Raw genomic sequence first — 18388 nt, 5'->3', positions numbered from 1 at the left:
CAAACTCTAAAGACCCCATGTTGGAATCGATCGCCGGTCAATTCCTTTCTCGGGGGCCGAAATAATCGATCGGTCAACTTCTGATTCTTTCATTGACTTTCCAATTGATTGATAAATCAGCCATATGCTAAGTTAAACACTTACAACATCAAAATCTTTAAACTAATCCTGCGTTCACGTTGTAGGGTAACAAGGTTGTTAGGTCACTCAAAAACGAGTCCATTCATGTATCTGAGGTGTATTTTGGGAAAAATGAATACTCAACGTGTTAAAATCCTTGGACATATCACGCTGTTTTGGCTTTTCTAACAAATATTTATCACGAGAATGTGTAACTCGGAGTTTGTACGGTAAAACGATTCGTCGTCTTTTTCCAATTCAACCAATACCCATTTATTGGAGCAATGAATTCTACCGGCTAAGAAAAATGCCAAATAAATTACGTTGAGAAAATATCTCTTCTATTAAATACTCATAGGAGCAGATTTTTGATTTCAACTGATCGTCTGTCAATATCAATCGTTTTGAAAATCGTGTTTGATCAAACGTTTTTTTTATTCTAAACACTACCCGACGTTCTCTTGGTCGATTGAGAAATAATAAACAAGAAATAAGCTTCTGCACCGGCCCGGGATGGCGAACATCCCGTTTGTGACGTCACAAACCCTGCCGGTTTAGCCCCGCCCCCTCAGCAGCGCGCGGGAAAGAAAGTCTCGATTTCAATCGGCGGAGGTTAAAAAAAAAACAAAAAAAAACACTTTGAGTTTTTTTTTTAAACCGGAAGTGCTTCTAATATGGCGAGCGTCAAAGAGAAACATATATTACACTCATTTCAACGCGTGTGACCGTAATTACATTTCTAACATTTACGACTGTTGTTATATCCTTTTAACCCGATTGTTTTGATTACTTTTAACGTTTTATTCAAACGCTATTACATGTTACGCTTATTACGGGTTACGTAATTATTTTCTAACACGCGCGGACAGTTACAGTAAATCAATAAATTATAATTGTTTTTATGAAAAAAAAAAAAAATTATAAAAATAAAAATAAAGGCCTTGGTTTTTTTTTTTTCCGGCCTGCGCACGCGCCCCCGCCTGACTCCGGGACCGAGCACGCGCACCCCACGCCATCTCCTCCTCCGCCACCAGAGGAAGTAGCAGCCTGTGTGTGTGTGTGTGTGTGTGTGTGTGAGAGAGAGTGTGTGTGTGTGTGTGTGTGTCTCCCCTCCCCGTCCATCCATCCAACCGCCGCCGCCGCCGCTCCTCCTCGCGATCTCCTTTTCCTTCCTCCCGCGTCGCGCCCGCCGGCGCCTCCATCCCCGCCTCCATGTCCATCCTCTCCGGCCGCAGCAGCGCCGACAGGTCGGTGAAAACATTTACCCCCTTTTTTTTTTGTTTTCCTCCCCCCCCCCCCCCGTTCGTCCGTTTGCTTGTTTGTCGATATCGATCACCCGCCGCCTCCCTCCTTCTCCCTCCCTCCATCCTTCCATCTCTCTTCCTCGAATGATCGGAAACTTTTACGGCGGCGATTGACGTTTCCGCGCGTTGTTGAAAACGCCCGGTGAGGAGAAAAAAAAAAAAAAGCGATCCCCCTTCCCCGCCGAGGTCCCTTATTTATCGATCGATTATCGATTCATCTATCGGTCGTCAGGGATGCGCCCGAGAAAGAAACCGAGCGCGGCGCCGATCGCATCCGGAACCCCCCGCCATTGTTGCGCCGCCGTCGCCGCCCATAGACGCTAAACCGGCATCTCTTCATCGTGTTTTTTTTTTCTTCTTTTTTAAAAAATAAAAATAAAATCCGAACTTCAGCGACCGGAAACGGAACATCTTACCTGGTATGGAGGTGGAGGGGGGGGTGAAAAGGGAAGGAGGGTTAATGACCTATTACCTCCCGCGCAGGTTGGCGGAGGCAGAATCACCGAACAAGGCGTGAAATTGATCTGATTACCTCGCCGGCGGCTCGGTTAAAAAAAAAAAAAAAAAAAAAAAAGGGGGGTGCTGATGTTGCGTTTCAACCCCCGCACACGTTATTAGTCCTCTCCATCTCCCCCCTCCCCCCGCCACACACACACACCTTCCTCCTCTTCCTCTCCGGTGGATGCGTTGTGATGCAGCCGCGGCGACGGAGGCTCCGAAAGGCGAAGGACATCGGGGCGGGAACACACACACACACACACACACACACACACACACACACACACACACACTGAGACAGAGAAAAAAAAAACACGGGGATTAAATGTGCGATTGAGATATCACCGCAGATTAAATCACAAACATCCCCTATCTGATCGAATTATCGGGATCTAATTTTAAAACAAATCGAAATCTCGGGAGATTTTTTTTCCACGCGTGATTTGGCTGACTGTTTGATTTTTTTTTTTTTTTTTACAAATTAATATCTTTTTGATATAATCCGACGGCCGTTTCATTAGACCCCGAGTGTTTCTTGATGGTGTGAGTGTGTGTGTTTTAGTGGGACGTGGATTAATCCACGGGCCCACGGTGTTAAAAAGTCACATGACTCCGGCGCGTCTGGAGGCTCAGATAAGAATCGCAGTCAATCAATCCACGGTCCCCCCTTTTTTTTCTCCTCCTCCTCCTCCTCCAGCTCCATCTTCCTCTTTCTGACACAAACCCCGAGAGACCGCGGCCCCCGCACTCCACGCAACCCCGCTACGCGTGGCTCCTGCTTTTAATCACGGAGGGGAGAAGAAAGAATGGATCCGCTTCTCGTTTTTAGTTTTTTTTTTACACGGCTCGCAGAATTTTAACGCCTCGGTTTTTCGGCTTGGTTCTAAGAATCCGCGTTGGTTCTCATGCCTGATACCCCTCACACACACACACACACACACACACACACAGAAAGTGAGGGAGTGCACGGTTTTCTTGAAAAGACAGAAAGGTGAAGAAATTACTCACACACACACGCAGACACAGACACACGTCGCATATAATTTGTTTGAATTCAAGAGTGTGACATTGTGACATTTGAGTCCCGCCATGTTTTTTTTTTTGGTCCACGTGAAATTACGGCGTGATTTTGAAACTGTCTCTTTTAACGTCTCGTATATATTTATTCGTCTTGAGTTTTCTTTTAAATTTCATTTATTTATCTTACAGTGTTTATTGCAGCGGCGAGTGGCTGACAGGCCCTTAATGTAAAACACAAACGCACACACACACACACACACACATACTTCGGCCGAATAGATTCAATTTTCCTTATAGCTGCCTTTCTTTACCAAGAAGCTCAGTGGATTATTCATGAGTCATTTTTTTTCTTTCAACATACAGAGTAATAACATAGTAATAACAAAGATCAACCTGATTAGTTACACAGTCGTTACATAGCACGCGATTTTAATACTTTTACCGCTTTCCTAAATTAATCCCCCTGACCCTCTGATTAACCAGCTGCCGGAAGTAAACAGTGATAAATCTAAGGAGATAATTGCTGAGGAGACCAAATACAGGAAGTTCACACACACACACACATGCACGCACGTACACACGCATGCACGCATGCATGCACGTACGCGGTGGCCATGAAACAATCTGCACCGCGGGGGAAAAACAAACGGGCAAAAATAAATCAAATAAATGTTTACATTTTAAACAACCGGTGCTGGTTTTGTCGTCGCCACCGTGCATGCGTGCGTGCAAGCGTACGGGCGCGACGTTAACCAATACATCTCGTCAAACAAAACACACACACACACACACACACACACGCACACACACATACACAGATGCATCCAACAGCTCCCTCTCTCCTCTCTCTCTCTCACACACACACACACACATAAATATATATATTGACACCGAGACTATGGAGGGTATGATGGGACAGGAGGGAGCTTGTGTGTTTAAATACACACACACACACACATATAAATATGTATATACATATAAATATACATATATGCATAAAAGCATATACACATTTATTGTGAACCTGGGTTTTATTTCCTCCAGTTTGGCTTCCTTCCACTTACCGGATCAATGGCTTCCCCTTTTTTTCCCTCTGAAGATGATAATTACAGCCCGACGGCGTCCAAGTTCAGCCTCGGGTTTACACACACACACACACACACACACACACACACGAACCCCCCCCCTTTCAGCTATAAGGCCAAAAATAATAAAAAGAATGCGGCCGTGCCAGTTCTCGCCTGAAAATCAATGTGAACAGAAAAACTGGTAAAAGGAGAAATATTGATTTTTTTTTTTCTTTTAGTGTTTGTGTGTACGCGTGAGCGTGCGCGCAGGGAACCGACACTCACCTGCGTTTCCGCCGAGCGTGCCCCCCCCCCCCCCCGCGCGTGCAGGCTTTCGCTTCCTGGTTCTCTTTACGTCACGCACCCAATGGCGTCCGAGCTCTCGCGCGCGCGCGAGACTGGTCAGAGACACGTCGTGCCTGAGCGTGCGTGCGTGCGCGAGTTTACATCGTCTTCATTGACGTCTCACTCGTTCCACGCACGCACGCGCCTTCCATTCAACTCACCGTCGTGAATAACCGATGAACCGGCCGTGCTCGTACGCGGCACGGCGGGGGGGGGGCGCACACATAACCAGCTTCCGGTTTTTGCGGTTGACTACCTTTCTTACTGCGCGAGCTTTCTGACTGTCCAGTAGATGCGCGTCCTGGTATCCGCGTGCACGCCTCTCCTATGTGTTTTTTTTCTTTAAGGGGGGGGGGGTGCGCGTGTCACCGCAAGAGGACGCACTGTCACACGTTTTTTTTTTTTTTACGACGTGCACGTCCCTCGACCAGGCCGGCGGCCGCGCAACAGGCTCGGGCGGCGGAGCCTCCGCCTCCGGACGGTTCGAACCTGCGCAGAAAGAATGCGCAGAACGACACTCGGACTTGGCGCCAATATTTGGATGGGCTTTTCCCCTCGGCATTCAAACCGTGGCAAGTACCCCGGATGTGAGTTTATAAACCTAAAAAAAAAAATAAAAATGTAACATTTCCAAAAAAAAAAAAAAAAAAAAGATAATTCTAAAAGCCGTCGGATTAACTACTTCCGGTTTGCAAACGTGCAGGAAAAGTTTCCGTTTTCATAGCAGATACTTTTTGTTCTATTACACTTTTTGGCAAGGTCGTTAAACAGGAGGACGTACACACACACACACACACACACGCACGCACGCACGCGTGCACACGCACACTCCTTGTATTCAATTAGGGGTAGGCCCCTCCCCTTAACTGATGACACTGACAGACCCTCCTTAAGTTGCGTCGCGCCGCAGCTGTCTGCAAGCATTGAGCTGCCTGGCGCCATCCTGAAAGAATGCCTTCACTGTAAAAAAAAAAAAAAAAGAGAGAGAAAAGAAAAAAAAGAGGTGGGGAGAGAGAGAGAGAGAGAGAGAGAGAGAGAGAGAAGGTGTAGCAAGGGCGAGAGAGCAAAAGAGCCAAACGGCGCAGGAGCGAGGAGGGAGAGAGCAAGAGAAGATAGAGAGAGAGAGAGGGAGAAAGAGAGAGAAAGAGAGAGAGAGAGACAGAGAGAGAGGAGTTAATGGAGAGGCTTAGAGTCGCGCTCAAACACCGATCCGATCAGTGAGTTGAACTCGCCGGTGCCGGTCAGTGCGCACCGGATCCCGGAGCCGCAGCACCGCCTCCTCAGACTTGTTGAGCCGGGCCTGACAAGAAGAAGAAGAAAAAAAACACACATCTTTAATTATTTTTTCAAAGTTTTTTTTTTCCTCCTTTTTTGTTTTTTTTTTTCTTCTTTTTTTGGACTCGCCGCCTCTCCTCTCCAAGAGAGAGAGAGGGGGGGGAAGTTCGGGAGCTCCTGTGCGGCGAGGACCGACCTTTCCGCTTTGGACGTATATCTATGTGACAACACCTTCTTCTTCGTTGGTGGCGGCGGCGTTTGTGCGACTGTTTGTGCGTGTGTGTGCGTGTATACGTGTTTTCTACAGGTCTGTGATGAAGGGTAGGTGTCGGCTTCCTTCGCTTTCACTGAATTTATAGTCACATTTAAAATGTATGATTATTTTAAAGTGTGTGTGTGTGTGGTGATTCCCGGTGTCTGATGGTTTTAACGTGAAATCCAGTCGGTAACCCCCCCCCCCCTCTTTCTGTCTCTCTCCCCCGCCAGGTGACCGGAACCGAGCCGCTCGGAACCTGTGGATTTAACTTTTAACGCCAAGAAAACCGGGGGGAACTTTTACCTTTTTTTTTATTATTATTATTTTTATTTTTTATTTTTTGGTGCGGGGGAGGGGGGGCGCTTGTTTCTCACACCTTGTGACCCCGAACCTCGCCTGCCCCCCCTTTTTTTTCCTTCTCCCCCTGAAGATCGTGCTTAAAAAAAAAAAGAGAAACAAAAAGGACATAAAAAAACGAAATAATACACGCACGCAGAGAGAGAGAGAGACAGAGAGACAGAGACACTCACGCCCGTGAACGCGCACAGATACCATGGAAGTAAGCGCGGACCAGCCCCGGTGGATGAGCCACCACCCCGCGGTGCTCAATGAGCAGCATCCCGGCTCCCATCACCCGGGCCTCGGCCACTCCTACATGGACCCCTCGCAGTACCCGCTGACCGACGATGTGGATGTACTCTTTAATATCGACGGGCAGGGGAACCACGTCTCCCCCTACTACGGGAACTCGGTGCGGGCCGTCCAGAGGTATCCCCCTCCTCCGCACAGTAAGTCTTATTTTACAATTATTTAAAAAAAAAACACACATTATCTAATGTCACACGTACCCGTCGAAATAACAAGACTATCTGACCCACTTTCGCTTTTGACTGAAAAAAAAAAACAAAAAACAAAAATCAAGCTTCTTTCTGTGAGTCCGTAAATATGCATCTACAAATTGATTGCATTGAAACGGGCGTTTATTTAAAAAATAAATTGATTAAAATCGGGGGATTAAGATGAGCAGCTCTATTCGCGTTTTGTGTCTGGATCAATCCTGTGCTCGGTTAGACAAATAATGGTGTGTGTGTGTGTGTGTGTGTGTGTGTGTGTGTGTGCAGATGCGCCTGAAATATATCAAATTTTTTTTTTTTTTTTTTTAGAATTTCCAGTAATTCCCCGCTTTCGGTCAATCACGACGGTTTCCACGTCAGCAGCGTGGAGCTTTTTCCTCTATTTGTATTTGTATTTACACCGCGTGGAAAGGGACGCGGATGGAACCACCCGAACGGAACGCGGAGGGGTGGGGGGGTGTCGGGGTGAAGCGACCGGAATTATAAACTCGTGTTTTTTTTTTTTTAAAACACCGATTTATCCGCGGGCCTCTATATGCGTATCGCACCGGATGAGTCGTTTTATTCCCGAGGTTCAGCTGGTGATGTTTCCTTCTGCTTCCGCCTCCCCCCCCCCCCCCACCCCCCCTCTCAGGTAGCCAGGTGTGCCGTCCCTCGTTACTGCACGGCTCGCTGCCCTGGCTGGAGGGGAGCAAAGGCATCGCCCCCCACCACAGCACCTCCCCGTGGAACCTGAGCCCCTTCCCCAAGAACCCGCTGCACCACGGCTCCCCGGCCGGCTTGTCCGTCTACCCCCCGGCCTCCTCCTCCTCCCTGTCCACCGGCCACTCCAGCCCGCACCTCTTCACCTTTCCCCCGACCCCGCCGAAGGACGTGTCCCCGGACCCGGGCATCTCCACCCCGGGCTCCGGCGGCTCCGGCCGCCAGGAAGACAAGGAGTGCATAAAGTACCAGGTGACCCTGGCCGAGGGCATGAAACTGGAGCCGGCTCACAGCCGGAGCGTGGCGTCCATCGGAGCAGGGTCCTCCTCTGCCCACCACCCCATCGCCACATACCCACCCTATGTCCCCGAATACGGGCCAGGCCTCTTCCCCCCGAGTAGCCTGATAGGTGGGTCCTCTTCTAGTTATGGTTCCAAAACAAGACCAAAAACAAGGTCCTGCTCAGGTAGGCGAGCGCTTTATTACATTCCCTCCTTCTGACCTGACACATGATTCCCCCCCAGATACAGTGCAGATGCAACGCAGGGAAAAAAAAAATTAAATAAAACCCCACTCGGCGTCAATATTATTATTACTATTAATAGAATTAGACTAGTGTTCAAATGTAAATTCGACGCCCGCAAAATGGGAGATTTGCGTTAACACACACGCTCCTTTCAATGAAAAACGACGTTAATTACAGCGTTATTAAGGAGGCAGATTAAAAGATAAAGAGGAGGATATTTGATGATTTATTTCAATTAGATTTTTTTTTTTTTTTTTGGAAATTATTTTGACGGGTTTAGAAAAGAAAAGGGAAAAAAAAATCCGATATTGCGCACCCACCCACCCCCTCCTCCTCTCCAAGCGCCACAATCCAACGCCGCTCCGTTTAGTCGGAAACCCTGCACCGACACCGGGGGTAGGGGGTCGGATGGGGGTAAGAGGGGGAAAGAGGGGAGGGGGGCGCTCTGGCTCTCTGTCGCCCCGTTTATATGTTTAAGATAATCCCATTACTGTCAGACCACTGCGCGCCACAGTTGCATTGTTTACGCAGCGCCGGAGCACCGGATGCTGCGCGTTCATTCACAGGGAGGGAGAGGAGGAGGAGGAAGAGGAGGAGGAGGATGGGGGGGGGGGTGAACCGGCACCGCGGCGGGGGCAGAGAGCAACGACCTACACACACACACACACACACACACACACACACACACACACGCACACACACACTTTCACTTCCACACACACGATCCAAAGAAGGGTGATAATTTAAAGGTTATTGCCGCGCCCGCTGCAAAGCACTCCTCTCCCTTTTTTTTTTTTTTTTTAAACAAACAAAAATATTATTATTGCCGTAATCAGATTAACATCGTGATGGGGTTGATAGGGAGCAGAGTGGATTAGCCGATGCATATCATTCGAGATTATTCGGCATCGCGTTATTAACGCAAATATTGTTATTAGTAGTTAAATGTGGAGGGGGTTAATATGTGTGTATGTGTGTGTGTTTAGAGACGCTCAAACTTCGCGCTCGTCAAAAATCCAATTCAATTATCTTTTTTTTTTTTTGCTTCAGTTACGCGTTATTACGCGTAAACAAACGACGAGATACATGATGATGATAATGAGAAGTAAAACACGTAGGGTTTTGCGCGTGCATGTGCACGAATACACCCCCCTGTCGCTGCGAAGGAGGTTGAATTGCGGGTTAAAAAAAGAAAAAAAAACAACAAAAAAAAACCAACAACGAGTGTGTGTGAGTGTGTGTGTGTGTGTGTGTGTGTCTGTGTTTTCCGCCGACCCGCAGCTCCGCGGTTCCGCTCCCACCCCACCCACCCGATCGGAAGCTGTTAGTGCGTGTGCGTGTGTCACCTGCCGGTGTCAGCAGAGAAGAACCGGCGGGACCCGGTCAAAACAAAAGGCTTCTGCTCCCGCATCGCACCGCCACTGTTATTACACCGCTATTACCTTCCTCACTACCATTATTATGAGACATATGAGGTCGATGTAATTGAATTTTTTTGTAGCCAATAAACCCTGCTCACGCAAGATAAACAGCTCTAGTTAGTAAAAAAAAATGAATTTAGAGTATCTGGAAGCAAACAGGTCAATCGACACCACTATGTAAACAAAGACTTATCTGATTTAAGGACCTTAAGGCAATTGTTATTCTGTGTGTGTTCGGTGTGTGTGTGTATGTGACTCATTCAAAAAAAAAAAAAAAAACTGCTGCTGTAATGGATGTTTAACCTGCCATGTCACATGTGATGGTTATTGTTATTATTCTAATAATTTGATTATGATCGAGTTGTTACTGCACGTTTAACCTCTAACCTGTTTTCAGCTTGTGATTTTCCAAAAGATTTGTATTCCAACTTTTTTTTTTTGGATCATCAACTGACCTGCTCGTTGTCTCCTATCTGTGTGTGTGTGTCCACTGTCCCCTCTGTGTGCGTGCATATGTGTGTTTCTGTGTGTGCGTATGTGTGTGTGTGTGTGTATGCACCCGGGCCCGGCAGAGGGCAGAGAGTGCGTGAACTGCGGGGCCACGTCGACCCCGCTCTGGCGGCGGGACGGTACGGGTCACTATCTGTGTAACGCCTGCGGACTCTATCACAAGATGAACGGGCAGAACCGCCCCCTCATCAAACCCAAACGGCGGCTGGTACGTTCCGATTACGTGTCTCTGTTGATGACGTTCTCCCGTTCTCTCTTTCTCTTTCTCTCTCTCTTTCCCTCTGTCCCTCTCCTCTCTCTCTCTATCCCTCTCTCTGTCTGTGTTTCCCCCCCCATCCAGGAAGAAGTAGGCCTATTAGCTGCAGGAAATTGACCCGACAAGTGCAGGTCTCTGCTTTCAGATACTACAAAAAAAAAAAAAAAAGAAAAAAAAAAAAGAAAAAAAAATTAAAAACAAAAACTGCACTGTTTTTCCTTATTATTATTTTTTTAAAATAACTATTTTAGTACCTACACAGAAAGGCCCTGTGTTTTTTTTTTTTTTTTTGGAATTGCTAGCTGCAGGCCTGGATCTTTCTCCCTCCCCACCACCACCCGACTCAAACTCAATGTTTATTTTTTATTTTTACAGACATTTTTTTTTTTGCCCTCTCCCACCCCACATACATCTCTAATGAGCCCCCAACCCTCTTTTTTTTTTTTTTTTTTTTTTTTTTTTTTTTTTACAGATTTATGACAAATGAGGGAAAAAATGAATGGGAAGCGATTAGTGAATAATAATAAAAATAATACAATAATACCCCTAATAATAATAGTAATGTCCAGTGGTGTTCTGGACCTCTCCTCCTCCTTCTCCTCCTCCTCCTCCTCTTCCTCCTCCTCCTCCTCGCCCCTCTCTCTAATGTGAAAACCCGACTTCCCAGGAAAAGGCTGCCGGATATCTGAGCAGCACAGATAAAGTCGCTTTTAACAACACAACCCCCCCCCCAACCCCTCTACCCACCCCCACCTCCCCCAGTCAAAATAGAAAAAAAAAAAAAAATCTGCAGAGCCGAGTCACGGTGTGAGGTCGGAACGGCGGGCGTTGTATTTTTGCGGGGAAAGGAATGTGCGGGGTGGGGGGGTGGGGGGACTTGCGGGAGAGGCGGTCCCCGCGTCCAGGCTGTTTCACGACAATAACAGTTCAATACCAAAAAAAAAAAAGGGGGGTTTAACGTCCTCAAAGGGGTAAACACAAGATAATAACATAACAATTACGTGCGAAAAGGAAACATTAAAAATGAGTAATAACCTGCTCCTGGTATGATCGTTTATTCTAAATTCGCAATAGACCGGCGCTTTTGACTAATGGGAAATCCCTCCTCCAGATAAAGTAGTTCCCCCTAACTTCCACCCACACGCGTGTCCTTCGCGGTCACTATCGATTTTTTTTTTTTAATCTATCTATTTATTTATTTATCCACTTATTTACTCAGAGGAGATTAGAACATCACTGTCAGACGCGGGCTTTTGCGGATCAATCCGCGGAGCCTCTTTACCCCATTCTGTGTTTTTAATTTTTCAACTGTGACTACACCCCTCCCCCCCCCGCAAAACACACACACACACACACACACGTACTCAAAGTTATTAGGCATTCCCCCCGCATCACTGTCAAATCCTCTGCGCCCCCCCTTCATCCTCCAACCCCATCTCTTTTTCGAAACTATTTGCGCGTAAAAAAAAAAATCCTCCGCATTTCATTACGACTGCGATTAGAAACAAGCATACTTTGAAAAAGGGAAGGTGTGTGTGTGTGTGTGTGTGTAAAGGGGGGTGTAATCTAATCAGATTTAATGGCCTTCCCTCTCCGAAGCAATGCTTCTTACAACATGTCAATGATTATTTCGCATCGCGCTATTTTTAGCCCCAAATATTTTCTGTTATATTCATTTATTTATGTAATATTTTGTCTTTTCCGTCTTTCATTTCCAACCCTCTTCAGCTCACTGTGAATATATTAAAAATAAGACCAATATAAAAAAACAGCATTAAAGAGAAAAATATAAATACTTCTGATTTAGCAACGTGTAACCGTAATGTTTGTATACAACGTGCATTTTTTTTATTTTTGTGCGCAAAGACGCCACAAAAATCGGTCTTTAACCGCCGGGATGTGATGCGTTGACGGGCTGTCGTGCATTGCGTGGTGATGTGACGCTTTTCCTTTCTGTCCCATGTGTGTGTGTGTGTGTGTGTGTGTGTGTGTGTGTGTGTGTGTGTGTGTGTGTGTGTGTGTGCAGTCCGCGGCCAGGCGGGCAGGGACGTCGTGTGCAAACTGTCAAACGACAACGACGACGCTGTGGCGGAGAAACGCCAACGGGGACCCGGTGTGCAACGCCTGCGGCCTGTACTTCAAACTGCACAATGTAAGTAGTAAACCTGCATCAGATCTCCCTGATACAGCTTTTATTTTACTGACAAAACACCCCAAAACCACACAATCCTTGGCGAGGCGTTCAGATTCAGGCCCACAACAGAGTAAAATGCGTAATTGATTTTTTTTCTTTTAGCACAAAGTGTGAATCTAAAAAAAAAAACAAAAAAAACAAAAACACCAAATAACCCACTGCCACTTTGAATATTACATACACAATTAAAAATGTTCCTTCATTTCCCCGGTTGATTTTTTAAAAATTTTTTATTTCTACCTTTTTTTCCCCCCCCTCCACCCCCACCCCGCCCCCGCCATTCCGTCTGATTCGTCTCGGGGCTGCTGCGCCACATTTCTTCACATCCTCAATCTGACAAAAATAAAAAAAAAATAAAAAATCCCGCTGCCCTCTTCACACCCCCGAGGACCTGTTTTGACTCCCCCCCCCCCCCAGCGAAATCTGCCTCCCCTCTCCTCCGCGCAAAGCTGTCAATTTTAATCAAACAGCCATTGTAGTAGAAGCTAATAATAATAATGAGCTGGCCTGCGAGGCCAGGTGGAGGTAATATTTTCCCCTCGCGGTCAACCGATAAAGGTCGCCTCTATCCTCCATGTTGGGAAGGAGCTGGTCGAGAGGGAGCGGGCTGGGGGGGTGCGGGGGGGTGGAGGGGGGGGTATCCTGCTCAGGCCGCCCCGCTCGTCACGCAATGCTCCCTGCTAAATCGTTTTCCCATGTTACTTTTGGCAGATGGTCTGAGAGCGAGGTTAGACGGGGAGGAGAACAACACGAGAACTGACCCCGGCGCCCGGCGTCATCGTGAAATCCGTTTATTTGGTTTAGAAAAAAAAAAAAAAAAAAAAAGAGAGAGAAAGTGACCCCCCCCCTTTTTTTTTCCCCCATTGCTGCTTCTATTTTTTTTTTTTTTCTGTAATATATTCCAAGTTCACTGATTCTCCCCCTCCCCTGGAACACCTGACGAGCCCCGTCCATCCCCCTGACGGGTTTTTTTAACCGAAGGAGGGGGTTGGAGGTGTTTTAGAAAGCCCTGTAACGCAGACACCGGTTTTCTCAGCCTGCCTCAGAGGAAGTTGTTGGCAGGCCTTTTCGTCGATTAGTTGTTTCTAATAATTGTTTTCCGCGATTTTTTTTTTTTCCCCGCCGCCATATTGTTTCGGGTCAGAGCCGGAGGAAGTCGCACACCTCTTAACCAACGAAACCACATCGCCGGGGGAGGGAGAGTGTCAGGGGGTCGGGATCGGGGTGGGGGCACGTAACTCTGCCCTCCGCTAATCGTCGAGGTCCGCTCTGCTTAAAGAGTAAGCGGAAAAAAAAAAAAAAAAAAAAAAAGGTCTCAGACGGAGCGAGAGCGAGGACGGAATCCCGGCTTCCATTTTCCCGCCTCGGAAAGATCAGGAAGCCGGTCGGCCTCATCCACCTCCCCCCGTAATCCTCACCCGCAGCCGGAATTCCATCATCCCGAGCTCTCATTCCCCGTTAAACCGACGCTGGAATATGGCAGCTGGGGCCATTTTGGCCGGCAGAGGCGGCCGGCGCTGTCGAGGAGGAGGAGGAGGAGGAGGAGGGTGGAGAGGAGGACTTGGCTGGTGGTGGCGGTCGCCGCGGCCATGTGTCTCCGCGGTCGACTGGCTGCACATGAGCTGCCAGACCCTTCTCCGTCTCTCCGCTCCACAAACACACACACACACACAAGCACGCGTATACACACACACATACAAATGCGCGCTTTCACCGTCTCTCCTCTTTTTCTTTCTGGCACCGTCGCAGGCACAGTCCAGCTTAAAGGAATCAACATTGGTATCCACCCCGGCGTGCACGCAGACGCTGACACACACACACACACACACACTACAAAAGATACGGAGTGTATATACATATAGATGTATAAACAATCTGCTCTTTCAGGATGAAACAGTCAGATTTGCCTCATAAAGTGTCTCCATTACGCATTGTCGTTGCTACACAAGACCCCACCCCCACCAACACAACACACACACACACACACACCTTAAAAAAACTCACGTTTTTCTCATTTCCCGACTTGGTGAGCTTCCCTCGCCCTCGCTCTTCCTCTGCTGCTTGTTAGCGGCTGAGCCTAGGCTGTTTCACATCCAGCCTCAGCAGTTCGGATGAATAAAAAAAAAAAAGGCCTCTGGGTTTTTTTTTTTTTTTTTTTTTTTAAACGTGGACTACAGAAGGCCCCGCGGCGGCGGCGGGTTCGGTCTCCCGGCCGAAGTCTGGCGTTGAATTCGGGGCCGACCTGTCGCCGCACCTGTCCTCCGCTCCGGTTTGATTAAATCAAAAAATCTCAATTTCGTGAGCCACAGTGTTGCTGACGGAATGGACGCTCCTTAAAATCTGTTCACGAAAACTTTTTTCACCGTGACGGAAGGAGCGAGGTCGAAGTGTTTCGCATTGATGAAGGCCCAAGTTATCCGACCCGATCGGACCGAAACTGCTGCTTTCTAAGGGAGAGCGCGGTGACGCCGGGAGGTTTTTCGTCGAACGCTGAGCGCGTTTGATTCGAAAAGGGGTGTTTCTCTGCGAAACCCCGAGTTAAACGTTAAAAAAGCCAGCTCGTGTCGTTTTCGGTGACCTCGCCACCGAGACAAAGTTCTAACCTGCCGTCCTCTTTTTGTCCCCTTTTGAGAGCAGATCAACCGACCTCTGACCATGAAGAAGGAAGGAATCCAGACCCGGAACAGGAAGATGTCCAGCAAGTCTAAGAAGAGCAAAAAGTCCCAGGACACCATGGACGACTTCTCCAAGAGCCTGATGGACAAGGGCAGCTCCTTCAGCCCCGCCGCCCTGTCCCGCCACATGTCCTCCTTCCCGCCCTTCTCGCACTCCAGCCACATGCTCACCACCCCCACGCCGATGCACCCTTCCTCCAGCCTCCCCTTCGCCCCGCACCACCCTTCCAGTATGGTCACAGCGATGGGCTAAAACACCCCCTCCCCGGCCTCCACCCGCGCCGCCTCCACCACCCCGCTCCGTTTCCCCGTCACCACCGCGCCCCTCGGTACCTCTGCCGACCCGCTTCTGTATCCGAAAAAGACCAATAATCAGCTCCTCTGCCCAAGCTACGCCCCTCCCCCGTGACCGCACTCCCCCCCCCCCCCCTCCGCGCCCGAACGACAGCCCCCCCCCCCTTGTCCTCGGCTGTATCTTATTTTTTATAAAATCCACACGTACCTCTGCCGTCTGGTGGCCCCGCGGACTTGACTGTGGCACACTGACCTCCGAGGGGGGGCGGGGAGGGCGGCGGTGGCAGCGGCGGGCCGGCGGTCCTGTTTTCTTTTTTTTTTTTCTCGCCCGCCCTCGTATCCTCTCCCCTGCGAACCCTCCGTCGCCGGCAGATCGATCCCACCGCCGCCAGGGGCTCCATTACTGTACAAACGGGGGGAGGGAGGGGGGGGTAAAAAAAAAAAAAAGAAGAAGCCATTTTTGTTTTCTGCTCACAAACAGACATTACACAAAAGAGAAAGAAAGAAAAAAAAACTTTTATGGTGCCCATCACACCCCCCCAACTCCCCACCGAACTCACGACTCCTCGTCCAGCGCCTGTGTGACAGGACCCCCCCCCCCCACCTCTCCTCCCCCACGCACCTCCTCACTCCTCCGCCTTCAGCCGAAGACGGGGAGAATATATTTGTACAAATTGTATGAAATACAGTACGTTTAATGAAGACTTTTTAATTAAGTGAGAGGAGAAAAAAAAAAAAAAAAAAAAAGAAAACTTACCCCCCCCACCCCCGACCCCCCCCACACCACCACCACCACCACCACCGCCGCCGCTAACCCCCCCCTCCTCCTCCTCCAACCCCCCCCGGGCAGCTAAACGATGAGAAGGGTACGAGTCGCAGCAGGCGGAGAGAGAGACTTGTTGCCAGAGGAGACGGAAGAAAAAAAAAAAAAAAAAAAGAAAGAAAGAAGGGAGGAGACGCGGAGAGACGTTTTGAGAGAAGGGCAGGCCTTGTCCCCCCCCCCCTCCACCTCCACCTCCACCCTGCCCCCCTCCCCTCGCCTGTGCGAATTGTGTTGCATTAAGTTTGCAGAGACACGGCGGCTCCGGCTGCAGGCGTCTCTTCTTCTTCTTCTTCTTCTTCTTCTTTTTTTTTAAATTTTTATTTTTTGGATGTGCTATAGGTCTCGGGCAATTGGTTTTTTTGTGCTGACACGCACGTACGAACACTTGTACACACACACACATGCACGCACGCACACACACAAACACACACACACACACGAGCACGCACCGATACACTGATCACCTGAAAGACTCTCTTCCTGCCCACAGATTATATGCATTGTGAAAAAAAGTTCCTGTATTTGTTATTTGTATGTATAAATCAGAGTACCAAAAATACGAAAGAAACAAAGATGTAGAATTATTTCTTTATGTTATGCAGACTGAATGGTTGTAAAAATTTAATAATAATCACTAGTGTAAAATATGACTGCTTTTTTTTTTTGGTTTCGTAATTCCACCCCCACCCCTCTCCTCTTTAAAAATAATAAACTAGTTTAATCTCTGTTGACATGTTAGCGCTGTGGTCCGGAGCCATCTTTTCTGACACACTGCACCCTCCTTCCCGGCATTCACAGGAAAACTCGAGTACGTTAGCTGAGCACAAACAGGAAAAGCAGAAATAAACAGTGGCGACGGAGGTACAAATCAAACGGAGGGGTCACGGGGGGTCGCGCGCGCGCACGTGCACGGCGGGCAAAGGGACAGGCGAAGGCTTGAGCTAGCACATCAAATAGCCGCGGTGTATTTAGCAGGGGGGTTCGTGTGGCGCTATCACCCTTTACTGGGTTACGGCGTCATACGGACTTTAACATACAGGCTGGGCCTGAAACGCGGTTCGGTCGTGGCGCCGCGTGCTTAGATTCAAGTCGACGAGAAACAGAAACAAGCCGAGACCCCGGATAAACTGAGACGTAATTAAATTTTCTTCATTTCTCTGTGGTCATCCCGTCTCACCCACCCCACCCGACCCACCGATGGTGACTCAGGCTAACTGTGAGGCGTCTCTCTGGAGGGGCCGGTCTTGGAAAACTCCACGCTCGGAAGAAAAATAGTTTTTTTGCTTCACAGAGAAAGGAAGGGGGATGTTGAAAATGTTGAAAATGGGGGTGTCGACGGAACCGAACATTCCTGGTTCGTTTCTCGGCTCCTCCTAGCATGTCGAAGTGTTGTCGAGCAAGACGCCGAACCCCTAACTAGCGCTGGGGACGGCAGCCCATTGCACAGAATGAGGGATTAATAAAGGATAAATGATAAATTACTATAAAATACCCGATGACGCCTGGTGTATGGGCTCCGACTGGTGCTGAAGTCAAAGTCAAGGCACTTTCAAATAAAAAAACAGGAAGTTGCACGTTATGGACAACTTTTAGACGATGTGTGTGTTCTTTGTTGTGTTCGACAAAGTTGAATCACCCGAACGGTCTTGTTCTTTTTTACTTAAGCATCTCTGCTGGAATCAGAGGCAGGAGATCTCTTGACATCTGCAGCCGTAGGGTTCGGGGTCGGGTATTAAAGCCTGAACGCGATCGGAAAAGCGCCCCCGCCGTCTACCCAAACCACTGAAGGACATAGAAGGGACAACATGGGGCCCCTGGGAAGCTGCACACGGAAGCACAAATAATAGGTCCAAAAGTAAATGCGGTTAGGAGAAAAGAGGAACCGGGGTTTATCGTCTCAGAGGTGAAAAAAAAAAAAAACATAGAAAAAAAACGACAATAATAACCACAGGAGTCCCAGGTCGCAGGAGTTGCCTCTCGATGAGGTGTCGCTCTCGCAGCCAACAAACAAACCGATCTCTAATTTTTCGTAAACCAGCGAAACTCCTCGTCCCAACCTCTTTACCGGCGGGAGCGGAGCCTCGTGGCTCCTGGACAGAGATTCCGGCGTATTCTGACTTTCCTCAAGCGAGAGACAAAGTACCGCCGCACACTTCTGCAATTGGCAGATGAGAGGAGACAGAAGGCTGGCGGGTGTGATGTTCAGGGACTTCCTTGAGAATCTGTTTAAGTGAGTCACAGCCGGCAG

The 18388-nt window shown here is 48.5% G+C and overlaps 1 protein-coding gene across 5 annotated transcripts; it reads left to right on the top strand.

Moving 5' to 3' along the window:
- Window positions 1-1269: 1269 nt before the first annotated feature.
- On the top strand, window positions 1270-16878 carry gata3 (GATA binding protein 3). 5 transcript variants are annotated; one of them, XM_086146568.1, is made up of 6 exons: window positions 1270-1367; window positions 6116-6673; window positions 7374-7850; window positions 9961-10106; window positions 12181-12306; window positions 14986-16878. In XM_086146568.1, exons 2-6 carry the CDS (start codon window positions 6439-6441, stop codon window positions 15274-15276), a joined length of 1275 nt encoding a protein of 424 aa, XP_086002694.1. In that variant the 5' UTR covers window positions 1270-1367; window positions 6116-6438; the 3' UTR covers window positions 15277-16878. The 5 variants fall into 5 exon arrangements, with proteins under 5 accessions (XP_086002694.1, XP_086002692.1, XP_086002696.1 ...); XM_086146566.1 differs by lacking the exon at window positions 1270-1367 and adding an exon at window positions 5394-5950 and having other exon boundaries at window positions 7374-7907; XM_086146570.1 differs by lacking the exons at window positions 1270-1367; window positions 9961-10106 and adding exons at window positions 5424-5950; window positions 10239-10285.
- The last annotated feature ends 1510 nt before the right edge of the window (window positions 16879-18388 follow it).

Source organism: Fistularia commersonii, chromosome 5, assembly GCF_037954325.1.
Source record: "Fistularia commersonii isolate RoL2024-O1a breed Wild chromosome 5, RoL_Fcom_v1.0, whole genome shotgun sequence".
Taxonomy (NCBI): Eukaryota; Metazoa; Chordata; class Actinopteri; order Syngnathiformes; family Fistulariidae; genus Fistularia; species Fistularia commersonii.
Note: the sequence above shows the minus strand (reverse complement) of the source record. Positions and strands in the feature narration are given on the sequence as shown.